This window comes from Myotis daubentonii, chromosome 1 (genome assembly GCF_963259705.1).
Source record: "Myotis daubentonii chromosome 1, mMyoDau2.1, whole genome shotgun sequence".
NCBI classification, from domain to species: domain Eukaryota; kingdom Metazoa; phylum Chordata; class Mammalia; order Chiroptera; family Vespertilionidae; genus Myotis; species Myotis daubentonii.
This window is the reverse complement of record NC_081840.1, coordinates 50,829,849-50,843,308: the sequence shown is the minus strand read 5'-3', so window position 1 is coordinate 50,843,308 and position 13,460 is coordinate 50,829,849. Positions and strand designations below refer to the sequence as shown.

Below are 13,460 nucleotides of genomic sequence, written 5' to 3'. Positions count from 1 at the left end.
TTACCTGCCTGACCCTTGTAGGCATTTGGGTTTGTAACCACTGCGTTACGGGGAGGAAGGAGGTGGGCATGTCAGGAGATTTTATTAATAAGCTTGATTTTTTAAAAAGATTTTTTAAAATTGATTTTTAGGGAGAGGGGAAATGAGAGGGAAAGGGAGAGAGAAACATCAATTGACTGCCTCCTGCACATCCCCCTATCAGGGACTGAGCCCGCAACCCGGGCATGTATCCTGACTAGGATTTGAACCGTAACCTTTTGGTGCACGGGAATGATGCCCAACCAGCTGAGCCACACTGGCCAGGGCAGTAAGCTTGGTCTTGATAACGGCTTATACTGGGAAGACATGTCAGTGTGCCCAGTTCCGCCAGCCTCTTGGTTTTGGAGGTCGTGGAACCTGCTACCAGCACACTTGAGTCGCTGGGTACGATTGTTTAAAGATGCTGCCTGGCTCACGAAGGAAAGCCTTTGGGGCAGAAACCCTGCTTACCACCCCCCCACCCCCCTTCCCTGAGCTTGTAGGGACAGACAGGTTGCATTTTCTTCTCTGGGAAGTCTTGAATCTGGCTTTAACCGTGACCTCTTCCCTGATTAACAACCCCAGTAACGTGGCTCCTTCCCGCAGACGCGTCAGAACCATGCCCCGACACAGCCAGTCCCTGAGCATGGCACCCTACTCTGTGAACCTCATGGAGCAGCTGGAAGACAGGATCCTGTGCCACGAGAAAACAACCGCCGCCCTCGTGGAGCACGCCTTCCGAATTAAGGACGACATCGTCAACAGTTTGCAGAAAATGCAAAACAAAGGGGGAGGCGACCGCTTGGCCAGGCTTTTCCTGGAGGAGCACATCAGAAACATAACTGCCATCGTGAAGCAACTGAATCGGGACATCGAGGTAAGGTGTGTGCGTCAGGCGGGCTCTGTTCCTCTCCACAGACTCGTTCCACCGCCGGAGGTGGGCAAGTCCAGTGCCCCTGCCAGGCAGGACTGCCTTCAGACCAACGCTGTCCGTCCTGTCCTGTCTGTTCTGACGGATCGCCCAGGAAACAGCTTGAACAAATATCCTCGTTAAATTTATTCCAGTATTTGAGAGCAGTTACTGCCAGTGTTATTTTTGTTTAATCTAAATTTACTTCGCTGATTATTAAATCACTTTTCGGGTGGTTTTTTTGGGGTTTTTTTTTTTGCTCTCAATGGAGAGCAAAACTAGTTAAATAGTTTCCCTGTACAAATTCTTCATATCCCTGAAGACAGCTATTAAACCAATTACTAGGTCAGCCTTTGCTCTTCTGATTAAATATTTCTAGGTCATGATGATTATATATAATATAGTTTATTACTCAAACAACCTAGAGATTTGAATTGCTTCTCTGACTCCTCTTTTATTGTTTTATTTTTCTCTGCAGTGAGCCCAATAAAAGGCCAATGTTGTTTATTTTTAGAGTTTGTAAATTTACCGCTATTTATTCAACCACAGGATCACATAATTTAGTTCAGAAACCTTAGGATCATTTAGGGCCCGGGTTCCATCGCTGAACGATATTAATATCCTTCACATGTAATTTTTAACTATATGAATAAAAAGTATATTGACTAGATTAAGGAAAACCTTTGTTTCAAGTCATAGAGCTGGTGTCTTAATTATACTTAGGAAATTAAGCCTCATTTTTGTGTGTGTCAGATTTGTATGTATGTATGTATGTATGTATATATTTAACAGCCCTATTGAGGTATAATTTAAAAGCCACAAAGATTCACCCATTATAAGTGTACAACTCAATGATTTTTAGTAAATTTATAAAATCACACCCCAAAATTTATATAAGTCTATTTGCAATCAATTCTTACCTCTAACCTAGCCCCAGGTGAATACCAATCTGCTTTCTGTCTCTATACACTTTGTCTTTTCCAGACTTTCTACGTAAATGGAATCTTATGAAGTGGTCTGCATCTGGTTTCTTTCACTTAGCATAATCTCTGTGAGATTCAGCCATGTTCTAGAATGTTCTTTTTATGTCTGAGTGGTATCCTATTGTATGGATATACCACATTCTGTTTGTCCCTTCATTATTTGATGGACATTTGGATTGTTTCCAATTTTTAGCTATTATGAATAAAGCTGCTGTGAACACTTGAGTCCAAGTCTTTGTGTGGGCATATGTTTTCATTTCTCTTGGGTAAATTACTAGAAATGGAATCGCTAGGTCTTAGAGTAAGCTTTCGCTTAACTTTTTAAAACACAGCCAAACAATTTTGCCAAGTGGCTATATCATTTTACAACTCACCAATAATACATGAGGTTTCCAGTTTTTCCACATTCTCACCAACATTTGGTATTATCTGTCTTTTTAATTATAGTCATTATAGGGCATGTGTAGTGGTACTTGATGGTAGTTTTAATTTGAATTTTCCTAATGACTAATGGCGTTGAGCACCTTCTCGTATGCTTATTGGTCATTTGTGTGTTTTATTTGGTGAAGTGTATGCTCAAGTCTGCTGACTATTTTTAACAAGTTAATTTTTTATTGTGGTAAGATAGTTACCATTGTATCCATTTTCAGTATACAATTCAGTGACATTAGTTACGCTCACTGTGTTGTATGCAATCATCACCACTATCCATTTCCAAAACATTTTGGTCATCCCAACTAGAAACGCTGTACCCGTTAAACAATAAATTGCCATTCCACTCTTCCCTCAGCCCCTGGTAACCTCTAAGTTACTTTCTGTCTCTGTGAATTTGCCTATTCTAGTATGTCATGTAAATGGAATCACATGGTATTGTCCTTTTGTATCTGGTTAATTTCACGTAGCATGTGTTCAGGTTTCATCCATGTTGTAGTGTGTGTTAGAACCCATTTTTAAATTGGATTATTTGTCTTATTACAGTGGGGCCTTGACTTATGAGTTTAATTCGTTCCGCGACGGAGCTCGTAACTCAAATTACTGTTATGTCAAATCACTGTGACGTTCGCTGCGCCAACTAGCGGCGGGGTATCTGAAGCTGGCTCGTAACCCGAATTTTAGCTCACAACTCAAAGCAAAAAATCGGCTCGTATCTCGAAAAACTCGTTAGTCGGGACACTTGTAAGTCAAGGCCCCACTGTATTGAATTGTAAAAATTTCATATATAGTCTAGATACAAATCCCTTATCAGATATGTGATTTGCAAATATTTTCTCCCATTCTGTGGATTATATTTTCATTTTCTAATGGTGGTTTTTGAAGTGCAAAATTTTTAGATTTTAATAAATTTCAACTTACAGTTTTTTCTTTTATAGTTTGTACTTTTAGTTCTAAGTCTTAAGAACTGCTTAACCCAAGGTCACGAAGATATTCTCTTATTTTCTAAAATTTTAGTCTTAGTTCTTTACATTCAGTGATCCAGTGTGAGTTAACTTTTATGTATGAATTAGAGTAAAGGTCTAAGTTAATTTTTTTACAGATGGGTAGCCCAGGAAAATCTATCACTTTTCTGTTTGTCCTTCGTTGAAAGCCAGGTGAGCATCCTATATAATAAAAGCCTAGTACACTAAGTGTCCAACCGTTTGTTCGACCATTTAGCCAGCCGCTATGACACGCACTGACCACTAGGGGCAGATGCTCCTACCGGTAGGTTAGCTCGCTGCTGGGGTCCGACCAATTGGGACTGGGAGAGATGGGCCGGACACGCCCTGGAGCCCTCCTGCAGCCCCTCCCCAGTCCCGATGGTGCGCCAGTGGGTCCCTCAGCCTGGCCTGCTCCCTCTTGGAATCCGTGATCCCTCGGGGGATGTCGGAGAGCCTGTTTTGGCCCGATCCCAGCAGGCCAGGCCGAGGGACCCCACGGGTGCATGCATCCATGCACTGGGCCTCTAGTAAAATATAAGGGCTTAATTCTGTGTTCCATTTTTTCTATGCCAATACCACATTGCCTTAATTTCTAGCTTTAGAGTACTTTTGAAATCAGGTAGTGTAAGTCCTTCAACTTTGTTCTTCTTGTCAATATTGTTTGGCCATGTTAAGTCCTTTGCATTTTCATATAAATTTTAGGATCAGCTTGTCAGTTTCGATAGAAAAACCTGCTGAGATTTTGAATGTATAGATTCAATTTGGGGAAAATTGCCATCTAAATAATATTGAGTCTGATCATTTTAAAGACCAATTCTTGGTTTTATTATTTTTTTTCTATTGCTTTTCTGTTTTCTACTCTATTGATTTCAACAACTCTTATTTCCTTTATTCCTGCTTGCTTTGATTAAGTTTGCTTCCCCCCCCCTCCCCCCTAGTTTCTTAAGGTAGAAGCTTAGGTAATTGGTTCAAGATCTTTTTATCTGATAATGATGTTTAAAGCTAGAAAGTGTGCTCTAAGCCTTGCTTTAGCTGCTCCCCATGAGTTTTGGTATGCTGTTTTGTTTTCATTAATTTAAAAATATTTTAAAACTTTCCTTTGGATTTTGTTTTTGCCTTATGTGTTATTTAGAAATCTGTTGTTTAATTTTCAAATATTTGGGGTTTATTTTTGTTGTGGATCTGTAATTTAATTCTATGTTAAAAGAGAATATACTTTGTATATTTTTTAATACCTTTAAATTTATTAAGATTCTTGTTCTATCAAATATCAAAATCTCCAACTCTCATTGTTGAATTGTCTATTTCTCTTTTCAATTCTCTCAATATTTTGGGCCTCTGTTGTTAGGTGCCCAACAGTTGTTCATAGTAAATAATACAATAATCTATAATAATAAAAGGGTAATATGCTAATTAGACCAGACGTCTTCTGGACGTCATTCTGGATGTCCTTCCTGATGAAGCCAGGGCCGGTGGGAAGCCAGCTCAGGTCCTGGGTGCCTGCGGGCAGCCCAAGGGAAGCCAGCCCACATTCCGTGTGCCTGCTGGTGGCTTGAGGGAAGCCAGCCTGGGTCCTGGGTGCCTGCTGGTGGCCGGAGGAGGGAAGCCCGAGTCCCGGGTGCCAGAGGGAAGCTGATGCCGGCAGCTGGGGGAAGGAAGGCCTACTTTTGCACAAATTTTCGTGCATCGGGCCTCTAGTTAATAAATAATACAAGAATAAACTCTGTGTTTTGCCTGCTCACAACTGTAAACCTACTTTTGACCCTCCATTACATTTTTGTTGTATATATCCTCCTGATACATTCACCATTTTATCATAAAATGTCTCTCTTTGTCTTAGTAATATTTCTTTTTTTTTAATATATTTTATGGTGTGCTGCAGAATTTTATTTTTTAAATATGTTTTATTGATTATTTTTACAGAGTAATATTTCTTAAAGTCTACTTTGTTTGATATTAATATAGCTATCCAGCTTTTTTTATGGCTACTGTTTGCATAATTTCCCTTTTTGAAAATTTTCACTTAGCTTATGCCTAAGTGAGGTCTTTGTCTACCACATGGTTACCAATTTTCACTCTTCTTTGAGATTCTCATGTATCTTTAGTAAGGACTGAGATTCACTCAGAATTATACCTTAATTGAAGTTCATTGGTCTTTAGGATTCTAAAACTTCTGGTCTCTACTTCTTATGATGTTTAAAGGGCTATGAAGGGGACCTAGCCGATCTTCCTTGCTTCCGAGACTGGTGGCATCCATTGCAATTTCTTTTGGTCACAGCAATTTGATTTCCTTTTGGGATGTGTTTTTCTTTCATTGATTACAAACTGGATGGCTGTTACTCAGCGTGCCTTACCACCTGTTTAGGCAAAGAGGCTTGGAGTTCCTAACTCAGACCAGAACATTGAGATGCTCACTTCCTAGAACTTGAAACGTGAGCAGAACCATCCAAGACTGGAAAGGGCCGGAGCATCTTCCCTGCAGCAGCTGTGCCTGCGTGCGGGATACTGGCCAGTGGTTTTTGCTGCCTGGACCCTAGGAGGTGCCTTTTGTGTCTTTTTCTCAGCCAGATCCCCAGCTGCCCTGTTGATTGTGTGTACTTTCCCCCTATATCCTTCCAACGCATTCCATTTCCCCCTCCTCCAAAGTTAGGCAAAGTCAGGTCCAGTTGCCTGAAACAAAGAACTCTAATGACATCCAAGGGGGCATAGAACATTTAAAATTGGCAGAGATAATTTACGTGTTTTTGGAAGGTGTGTGTCTGTATTTAGGATGATCTTTCCAGTTTTATATTTGGGTGCTAAAGCAGTGTTGTCTCAGAGGCGGAGTCACTTGTCAACCCTAATTTGGCCCCTTCACAAAATTGAAGAACCCCAATTAAACATTTCAATTTTGAAAGGGGTTAGAGATAGTTTAGGGAGCCGATAGCTCTCCACACCCAGATCTAAAGAAGGAAATAGATAAAATCAAAGTGATTAGGGATAAATAATGATTCTCAGGTTCCCATCCTCAACCAATGGCAAAGAAGTGTGTCATTAAAAAATATAAATGCCCTATGTTGCACCTTAGAAAAAAGTGTGACCTCCCCATTCTCTCCATGCCCAGCATTTCCTGTGAGCACTCAGCTGGGTTCCCTTTGCTGAGGTGGGTGGTAGACAGATGAGAGATGGGAGCCAATCTATTCCTGCGTTACTGCCCTCAGGTAAAAGCAGAGTGTGACTCTACCCTTCCGCCCTTAGAAAAGCCTGGACTTGATTTTTTCTGTCAGCGTAAGAGGTGATAGTGTTTTAGCTGCAACTACGGAACTGGGGAATAATTACCCTTTTGGTAACTACAATGTACTAATCCAACAGTCAGAACTATTTTATCTTTTTTCAAAAAATTTTTTTATTATTGATTTCAGTGAGGAAGGGAGAGGGAGGGAGGGAGGGGGAGAGAGAGAGAGAGAGAGAGAGAGAGAGAGAGAGAGAGAGAAACATCAATGATGAGAGAGAATCATTGATTGAGAACTATTTTAAATATATAATATCTAGCTTCAGCTGAGCCCTCAATGCTGTTTAATAGTTGCTTCCTCTAGGAAGCTCTCCCTGCCAGGCGCCCCCTGCTCACTTCCTTTCCCTTAGTGTACTTGCCGCTGTTGCCATAGCCCTTACTGAAGAGGACTGACATTGTGGGGTTTTTTTACGAGTCTGTTTCCCTTGATCGATCGTGAGCTCTTTAAAATGAAAGGGACCTTGTCTGACTCACCTTTGCATTGTCCAGCACAATGTAAATGCCATGAATGCTTTCTTTCTTTTTAGCACTTTTTGACATATTTATTTAAATTTAAATTCTTTATTGTTTAAAGTATTACATAAGTCTCCTTTCCCCCCCATTGACCTCTCCCCTGCTGCCACCACCCCCTACCACATGCCCCCCCCCCCCCCCCCCCCCGCCTCGCCCAACCCCCAGCCCCTGTCTGTGCCGTGAATGCTTATTAAGTGCATACAGGCCCAATTCAGAGTGAGGCCAGTTGCAGATTTGCTGGGAGTTAAAAGGACTAGAAGAGACAGACCTGAGGTCATCTGTGCAAACTGTGTTCCTTTTCCGGTGAGGCATCAGAGGCCCCGGCAAATGAAGGGGCTTGTCTGAGGTCTCCAGGCCAGTAAGTGTCAGTGCTGAGACTAAACCCAGGTTACTAAACCCTAACAATATGCTCCTTCTGCTTTTCTGCGTTCCCTTCTGGAAGCTCTTCCAGAACCCCGATCTTTGGTCGCCAACTCCCAAATGGGACGGGCAGTGCTCTTCAGCCAGTCTTTGCTTTCTATGTATTTCTACCCCTTCAGGAAGAATTTCTTCATGAAACTAGGTGATTCTAGCTTTAGATCTCACTGAGTTTTCCTTGCCTCATCATCATTTTAATGGGAGGTCATTGCACAGCTTAGATAATTTGAGTCATTAGCAAACATACCTAGAATTCTAAAGTCATCAATCATTTAGGCTTTTGCTAATTATTTTTTTAAAAATTTTGTTGTTAACACAGTTTTTCATTAATGTGTTTAGGATGATTTTTTAAAGCAATTTACAGTGCAACAAGTTTTAAAATAATTTTAAATCTGCTGTTTTTCCATCTGAAACACATTTTATGTAATGATTGCTCTTGCCTTAGCAGACTACACTCTTTCCCATTTACATATAATTTTTGCAGTGTACAGTTTTGCAATTGAAAAGATTATTTCCATCCTAGAGAGGGAAACTGAGTAAAATCTAACTCTGGTAAAATTTTACACCTGTGAGCATTTACTTTTATGACTGGTAATAACTATGCATCATTATAAAGTAACAGAAGGAAGTTGGAGGCTTAGTAGATATGAAAAACTTACTATGTGGTTTTATATATATTATAAGCCTGAGTATGTTTACTCAAGCATAATCCAAATGAGGATGCTTGATGAAACATCAAAATTGTCATATTGGAGAACCAAGATGGCGGCATAGGTTAACGCCGGAGTATGCTGCTTTGAACAACTACTTCAAAAGTGAAACCAAAAAACGGAAGGGACATCACCTAGAACCACAGGAACGCTGGCTGAGTGGAAGTCCTACAACTAGGAGGAAAGAGAAACGCATATGGACACTCAGAGGAGGCGTAGTGCTGAAGTCAAATTCTGAGGTGCGGAGTGCGCGGAGCGGGCTGGCGGCGGAGGGCGCGGTTGTTGTTTTCAATTGGGAGGGAGTCGCAGACTCTGAGCACCAGATCCGGGCGAGTCTTTAGGGACCCAGACTCAAACGGGAGAAGCGGGACTGTCTGGCTTCAGTCAGAGCGAGTGCAGCTTTCTCTCCGAGCTTTGCAGCGGGTGCTGGGACTCAGAGAGGCAGAGCCCCTGGGGACAGGACTGAGAGCCCACATAACTGCTCTCTCCGGCCCACCCTGTTGATCCTGTGCGACCCGCCCCGCCCAAGCCCTGCACAGAGGCATTTGCCGGATAGCCTCAGGCAAAGGCTAGATTAGCACCTCCCTAGAGGACAGAAGTTCTCTCACTGCTGACACAGCTGATTCTCATAGCCACTTGGCCTGGAGGTCAAACCCTCCCTGGAATTATCTACAACAATCAAGATTTAACTATAAGACTGTGAACGAAGACCACTAGGGGGTGCACCAAGGAAGCATAACAAAATGCGGAGACAAAGAAACAGGACAAAATTGTCAAAGGAAGATATAGAGTTCAGAACCACACTTTTAAGGTCTCTCAAGAACTGTTTAGAAGCTGTCGATAAACTTAATGAGATCTACACGAAAACTAATAAGACCCTCGATCTTATATTGGGGAACCAACTAGAAATTAAGCATACACGGACTGAAATAACGAATATTATACAGACTCCCAACAGCAGACCAGAGGAGCGCAAGAATCAAGTCAATGATTTGAAATGCGAGGAAGCAAAAAACACCCAATGGGAAAAGCAAAATGAAAAAAGGATCCAAAAATGCGAGGATAGTGTAAGGAGCCTCTGGGACAGCTTCAAGCGTACCAACATCAGAATTATAGGGGTGCCAGAAGACGAGAGAGAGCAAGATATTGAAAACCTATTTGAAGAAATAATGACAGAAAACTTCCCCCACCTGGTGAAAGAAATGGACTTACAGGTCCAAGAAGCGGGGAGAACCCCAAACAAAAGGAATCCAAAGAGGACCACACCAAGACACATCATAATTAAAATGCCAAGAGCAAAAGATAAAGAGAGAATCTTAAAAACAGCAAGAGAAAGAAACTCAGTTACCTACAAGGGAATACCCATACGACTGTCAGCTGATTTCTCAACAGAAACTTTGCAGGCCAGAAGGGAGTGGCAAGAAATATTCAAAGTGATGAATACCAAGAACCTACAACCAAGATTACTTTATCCAGCAAAGCTATCATTCAGAATTGAAGGTCAGATAAAGAGCTTCACAGATAAGGAAAAGCTAAAGGAGTTCATCACCACCAAACCAGGATTATATGAAATGCTGAAAGGTATCCTTTAAGAAGAGGAAGAGGAAGAAAAAGGTAAAGATACACATTATGAACAACAAATATGCATCTATCAACAAGTGAATCTAAGAATCAAGTGAATAAATAATCTGATGAACAGAATGAACTGTTGATTATAATAGAATCAGGGACATAGAAAGGGAATGGACTGACTATTCTTGGGGGGGAAAGGGGTGTGGGAGATGTGGGAAGAGACTGGACAAAAATCGTGCACCTATGGATGAGGACAGTGGGTGGGGAGTGAGGGCGGAGGGTGGGGCGGGAACTGGGAGGAGGGGAGTTATGGGGGGGGATAAAAGAGGAACAAATGTAATAATCTGAACAATAAAGATTTAATTAAAAAAAAAAAAAAAGAACTCTTTCAGCCGAAACCTGTTTGGCTGAGTGGATAGAGCGTTGGCTTGTGGACTGAAGGGTCCCAGGTTCGATTCCGGTCAAGGGCATGTACCTGGGTTGCGGGCACATCCCCAGTAGGAGATGTGCAGGAGGCAGCTGATCGATGTTTCTAACTCTCTATCTCTCTCCCTTCCTCTCTGTAAAAAATCAATAAAATATATTAAAAAAAAAATTGCCATATTGTAGCCAAACTTAAAAAAATGAAATCACGTTGTAGATTAAAATTGTGAAAGTACTAAACGGAAGTCTTTATCAGTAATATAAAATTGGGAGGTGGGTATCATGCAAATGTAGTATTTTCATGTTTAAAGTAAAGAGGTGTGAAGATGTTCAGATTGTATATAAATGATGTGAAAAGTGTATATATACGTTTTTGTCTGTAGATTCTTAATGAATTTCTTCTGTAAATTGCTTGTGGTTCAAAAATTATTTTTATTACTGGTTTACACATATTTTTCAGTTAACTCAGTAAAATTTTATGGAGTATTTGTTTTATAAAAATGTGAGTATGCAGGTGATTTTGTATAAAAAAAAAAACTAAAACTAAAGCCAGTCTTAACATATAGCGCTCACTCCAGGCTCCTGATAGAGCTAGTCAGATTAAGTTAATGTGAATACTACATCTTGGTAAATTTACCTAGAAAACTCTTTCTAATTCTCTATCAGATGGCTCTGAAAACAGTTCTACACAGGAAGAAAAGTAAAATATTGTCAAACCACTAGTCTGTGATCCTCAGAAACTAGAACTAAGTCTTCATTTTTCTATTTTTAGCACCAACAGTGTCTAACACAGCCGTGGGCAAACTACGGCCTGCGGGCCGGATCCGGCCCATTTGAAATGAATAAAACTATTGAAATAAAAGACCGTACCCTTTTATGTAATGATGTTTACTTTGAATTTATATTAGTTCACACAAACACTCCATCCATGCTTTTGTTCCGGCCCTCCGACCAGTTTAAGAACCCATTATGGCCCTCGAGTCAAAAAGTTTGCCCACCCCTGGTCTAACACATAGTAGGAGCTCAATAAATATTGCATAATCAGTGTCTCCAAGGTCCTTGGGCCTGCCAGAACCCTGTAATTACTGCCCATGTTCTATCAGAAGATTCCAGTGTCAAAGCAGATCACTCTTATGTCCTAGTACACAGAAGGTGCTTGATAAATGTTGAATGAAAAAATATTGTTTAAATACATTCCCACCCATTGTCTTCACTGGCAGTTTGCCTTGCAATGTGGAGAATGTCTTCAATTATTTATCCCTCAGAAACTGTACACAAATTATCATCCTTATAAATTTAGAAGAGGTAATGTAGTCGACTATGAATTTTGCATGTCTGGATTATCCATACTGTCTTTTACTTTTTTTTTTTTTTAAATTAAATCTTTATTGTTCAGATTATTACATTTGTTCCTCTTTTTCCCCCCCCCATATCTCCCCTCCTCCCAGTTCCCGCCCCACCCTCCGCCCTCACTCCCCACCCACTGTCCTCATCCATAGGTGCACGATTTTTGTCCAGTCTCTTCCCACATCTCCCACACCCCTTTCCCCCCCAAGAATAGTCAGTCCATTCCCTTTCTATGTCCCTGATTCTATTATAATCAACAGTTCATTCTGTTCATCAGATTATTTATTCACTTGATTCTTAGATTCACTTGTTGATAGATGCATATTTGTTGTTCATAATGTATATCTTTACCTTTTTCTTCCTCTTCCTCTTCTTAAAGGATACCTTTCAGCATTTCATATAATCCTGGTTTGGTGGTGATGAACTCCTTTAGCTTTTCCTTATCTGTGAAGCTCTTTATCTGACCTTCAATTCTGAATGATAGCTTTGCTGGATAAAGTAATCTTGGTTGTAGGTTCTTGGTATTCATCACTTTGAATATTTCTTGCCACTCCCTTCTGGCCTGCAAAGTTTCTGTTGAGAAATCAGCTGACAGTCGTATGGGTATTCCCTTGTAGGTAACTGAGTTTCTTTCTCTTGCTGTTTTTAAGATTCTCTCTTTATCTTTTGCTCTTGGCATTTTAATTATGATGTGTCTTGGTGTGGTCCTCTTTGGATTCCTTTTGTTTGGGGTTCTCCCCGCTTCTTGGACCTGTAAGTCCATTTCTTTCACCAGGTGGGGGAAGTTTTCTGTCATTATTTCTTCAAATAGGTTTTCAATATCTTGCTCTCTCTCATCTTCTGGCACCCCTATAATTCTGATGTTGGTACGCTTGAAGCTGTCCCAGAGGCTCCTTACACTATCCTCGCATTTTTGGATTCTTTTTTCATTTTGCTTTTCCCATTGGGTGTTTTTTGCTTCCTCGCAGTTCAAATCATTGACTTGATTCTTGCGCTCCTCTGGTCTGCTGTCGGGCGTCTGTATAATATTCGTTATTTCAGTCCGTGTATGCTTAATTTCTAGTTGGTTCCCCAATATAAGATCGAGGGTCTTATTAGTTTTCGTGTAGATCTCATTAAGTTTATCGACAGCTTCTAAACAGTTCTTGAGAGACCTTAAAAGTGTGGTTCTGAACTCTATATCTTCCATTGACAATTTTGTCCTGTTTCTTTGTCTCCGCATTTTGTTATGCTTCCTTGGTGCACCCCCTAGTGGTCTTCGTTCACAGTCTTATAGTTAAATCTTGATTGTTGTAGATAATTCCAGGGAGGGTTTGACCTCCAGGCCAAGTGGCTATGAGAATCAGCTGTGTCAGCAGTGAGAGAACTTCTGTCCTCTAGGGAGGTGCTAATCTAGCCTTTGCCTGAGGCTATCCGGCAAATGCCTCTGTGCAGGGCTTGGGCGGGGCGGGTCGCACAGGATCAACAGGGTGGGCCGGAGAGAGCAGTTATGTGGGCTCTCAGTCCTGTCCCCAGGGGCTCTGCCTCTCTGAGTCCCAGCACCCGCTGCAAAGCTCGGAGAGAAAGCTGCACTCGCTCTGACTGAAGCCAGACAGTCCCGCTTCTCCCGTTTGAGTCTGGGTCCCTAAAGACTCGCCCGGATCTGGTGCTCAGAGTCTGCGACTCCCTCCCAATTGAAAACAACAACCGCGCCCTCCGCCGCCAGCCCGCTCCGCGCACTCCGCACCTCAGAATTTGACTTCAGCACTGCGCCTCCTCTGAGTGTCCGTGTGCGTTTCTCTTTCCTCCTAGTTGTAGGACTTCCACTCAGCCAGCGTTCCTGTGGTTCTGGGTGATGTCCCTTCCGTGTTTTAGTTTCACTTTTGAAGTAGTTGTTCA

At 41.5% G+C, this 13,460-nt stretch overlaps 1 protein-coding gene across 2 annotated transcripts in view; it reads left to right on the top strand.

The window, feature by feature from the left end:
* The window catches only part of FAM81A (family with sequence similarity 81 member A), an 86,184-nt gene that overhangs the window by 17,423 nt on the left and 55,301 nt on the right, over positions 1-13,460 (top strand). For both annotated transcript variants that reach the window (XM_059699594.1, XM_059699598.1), the window contains exon 3: positions 625-895. In XM_059699594.1, coding sequence (XP_059555577.1) covers positions 625-895 — 271 coding nt within the window. The remainder of the gene's footprint in view (positions 1-624; positions 896-13,460) is intronic.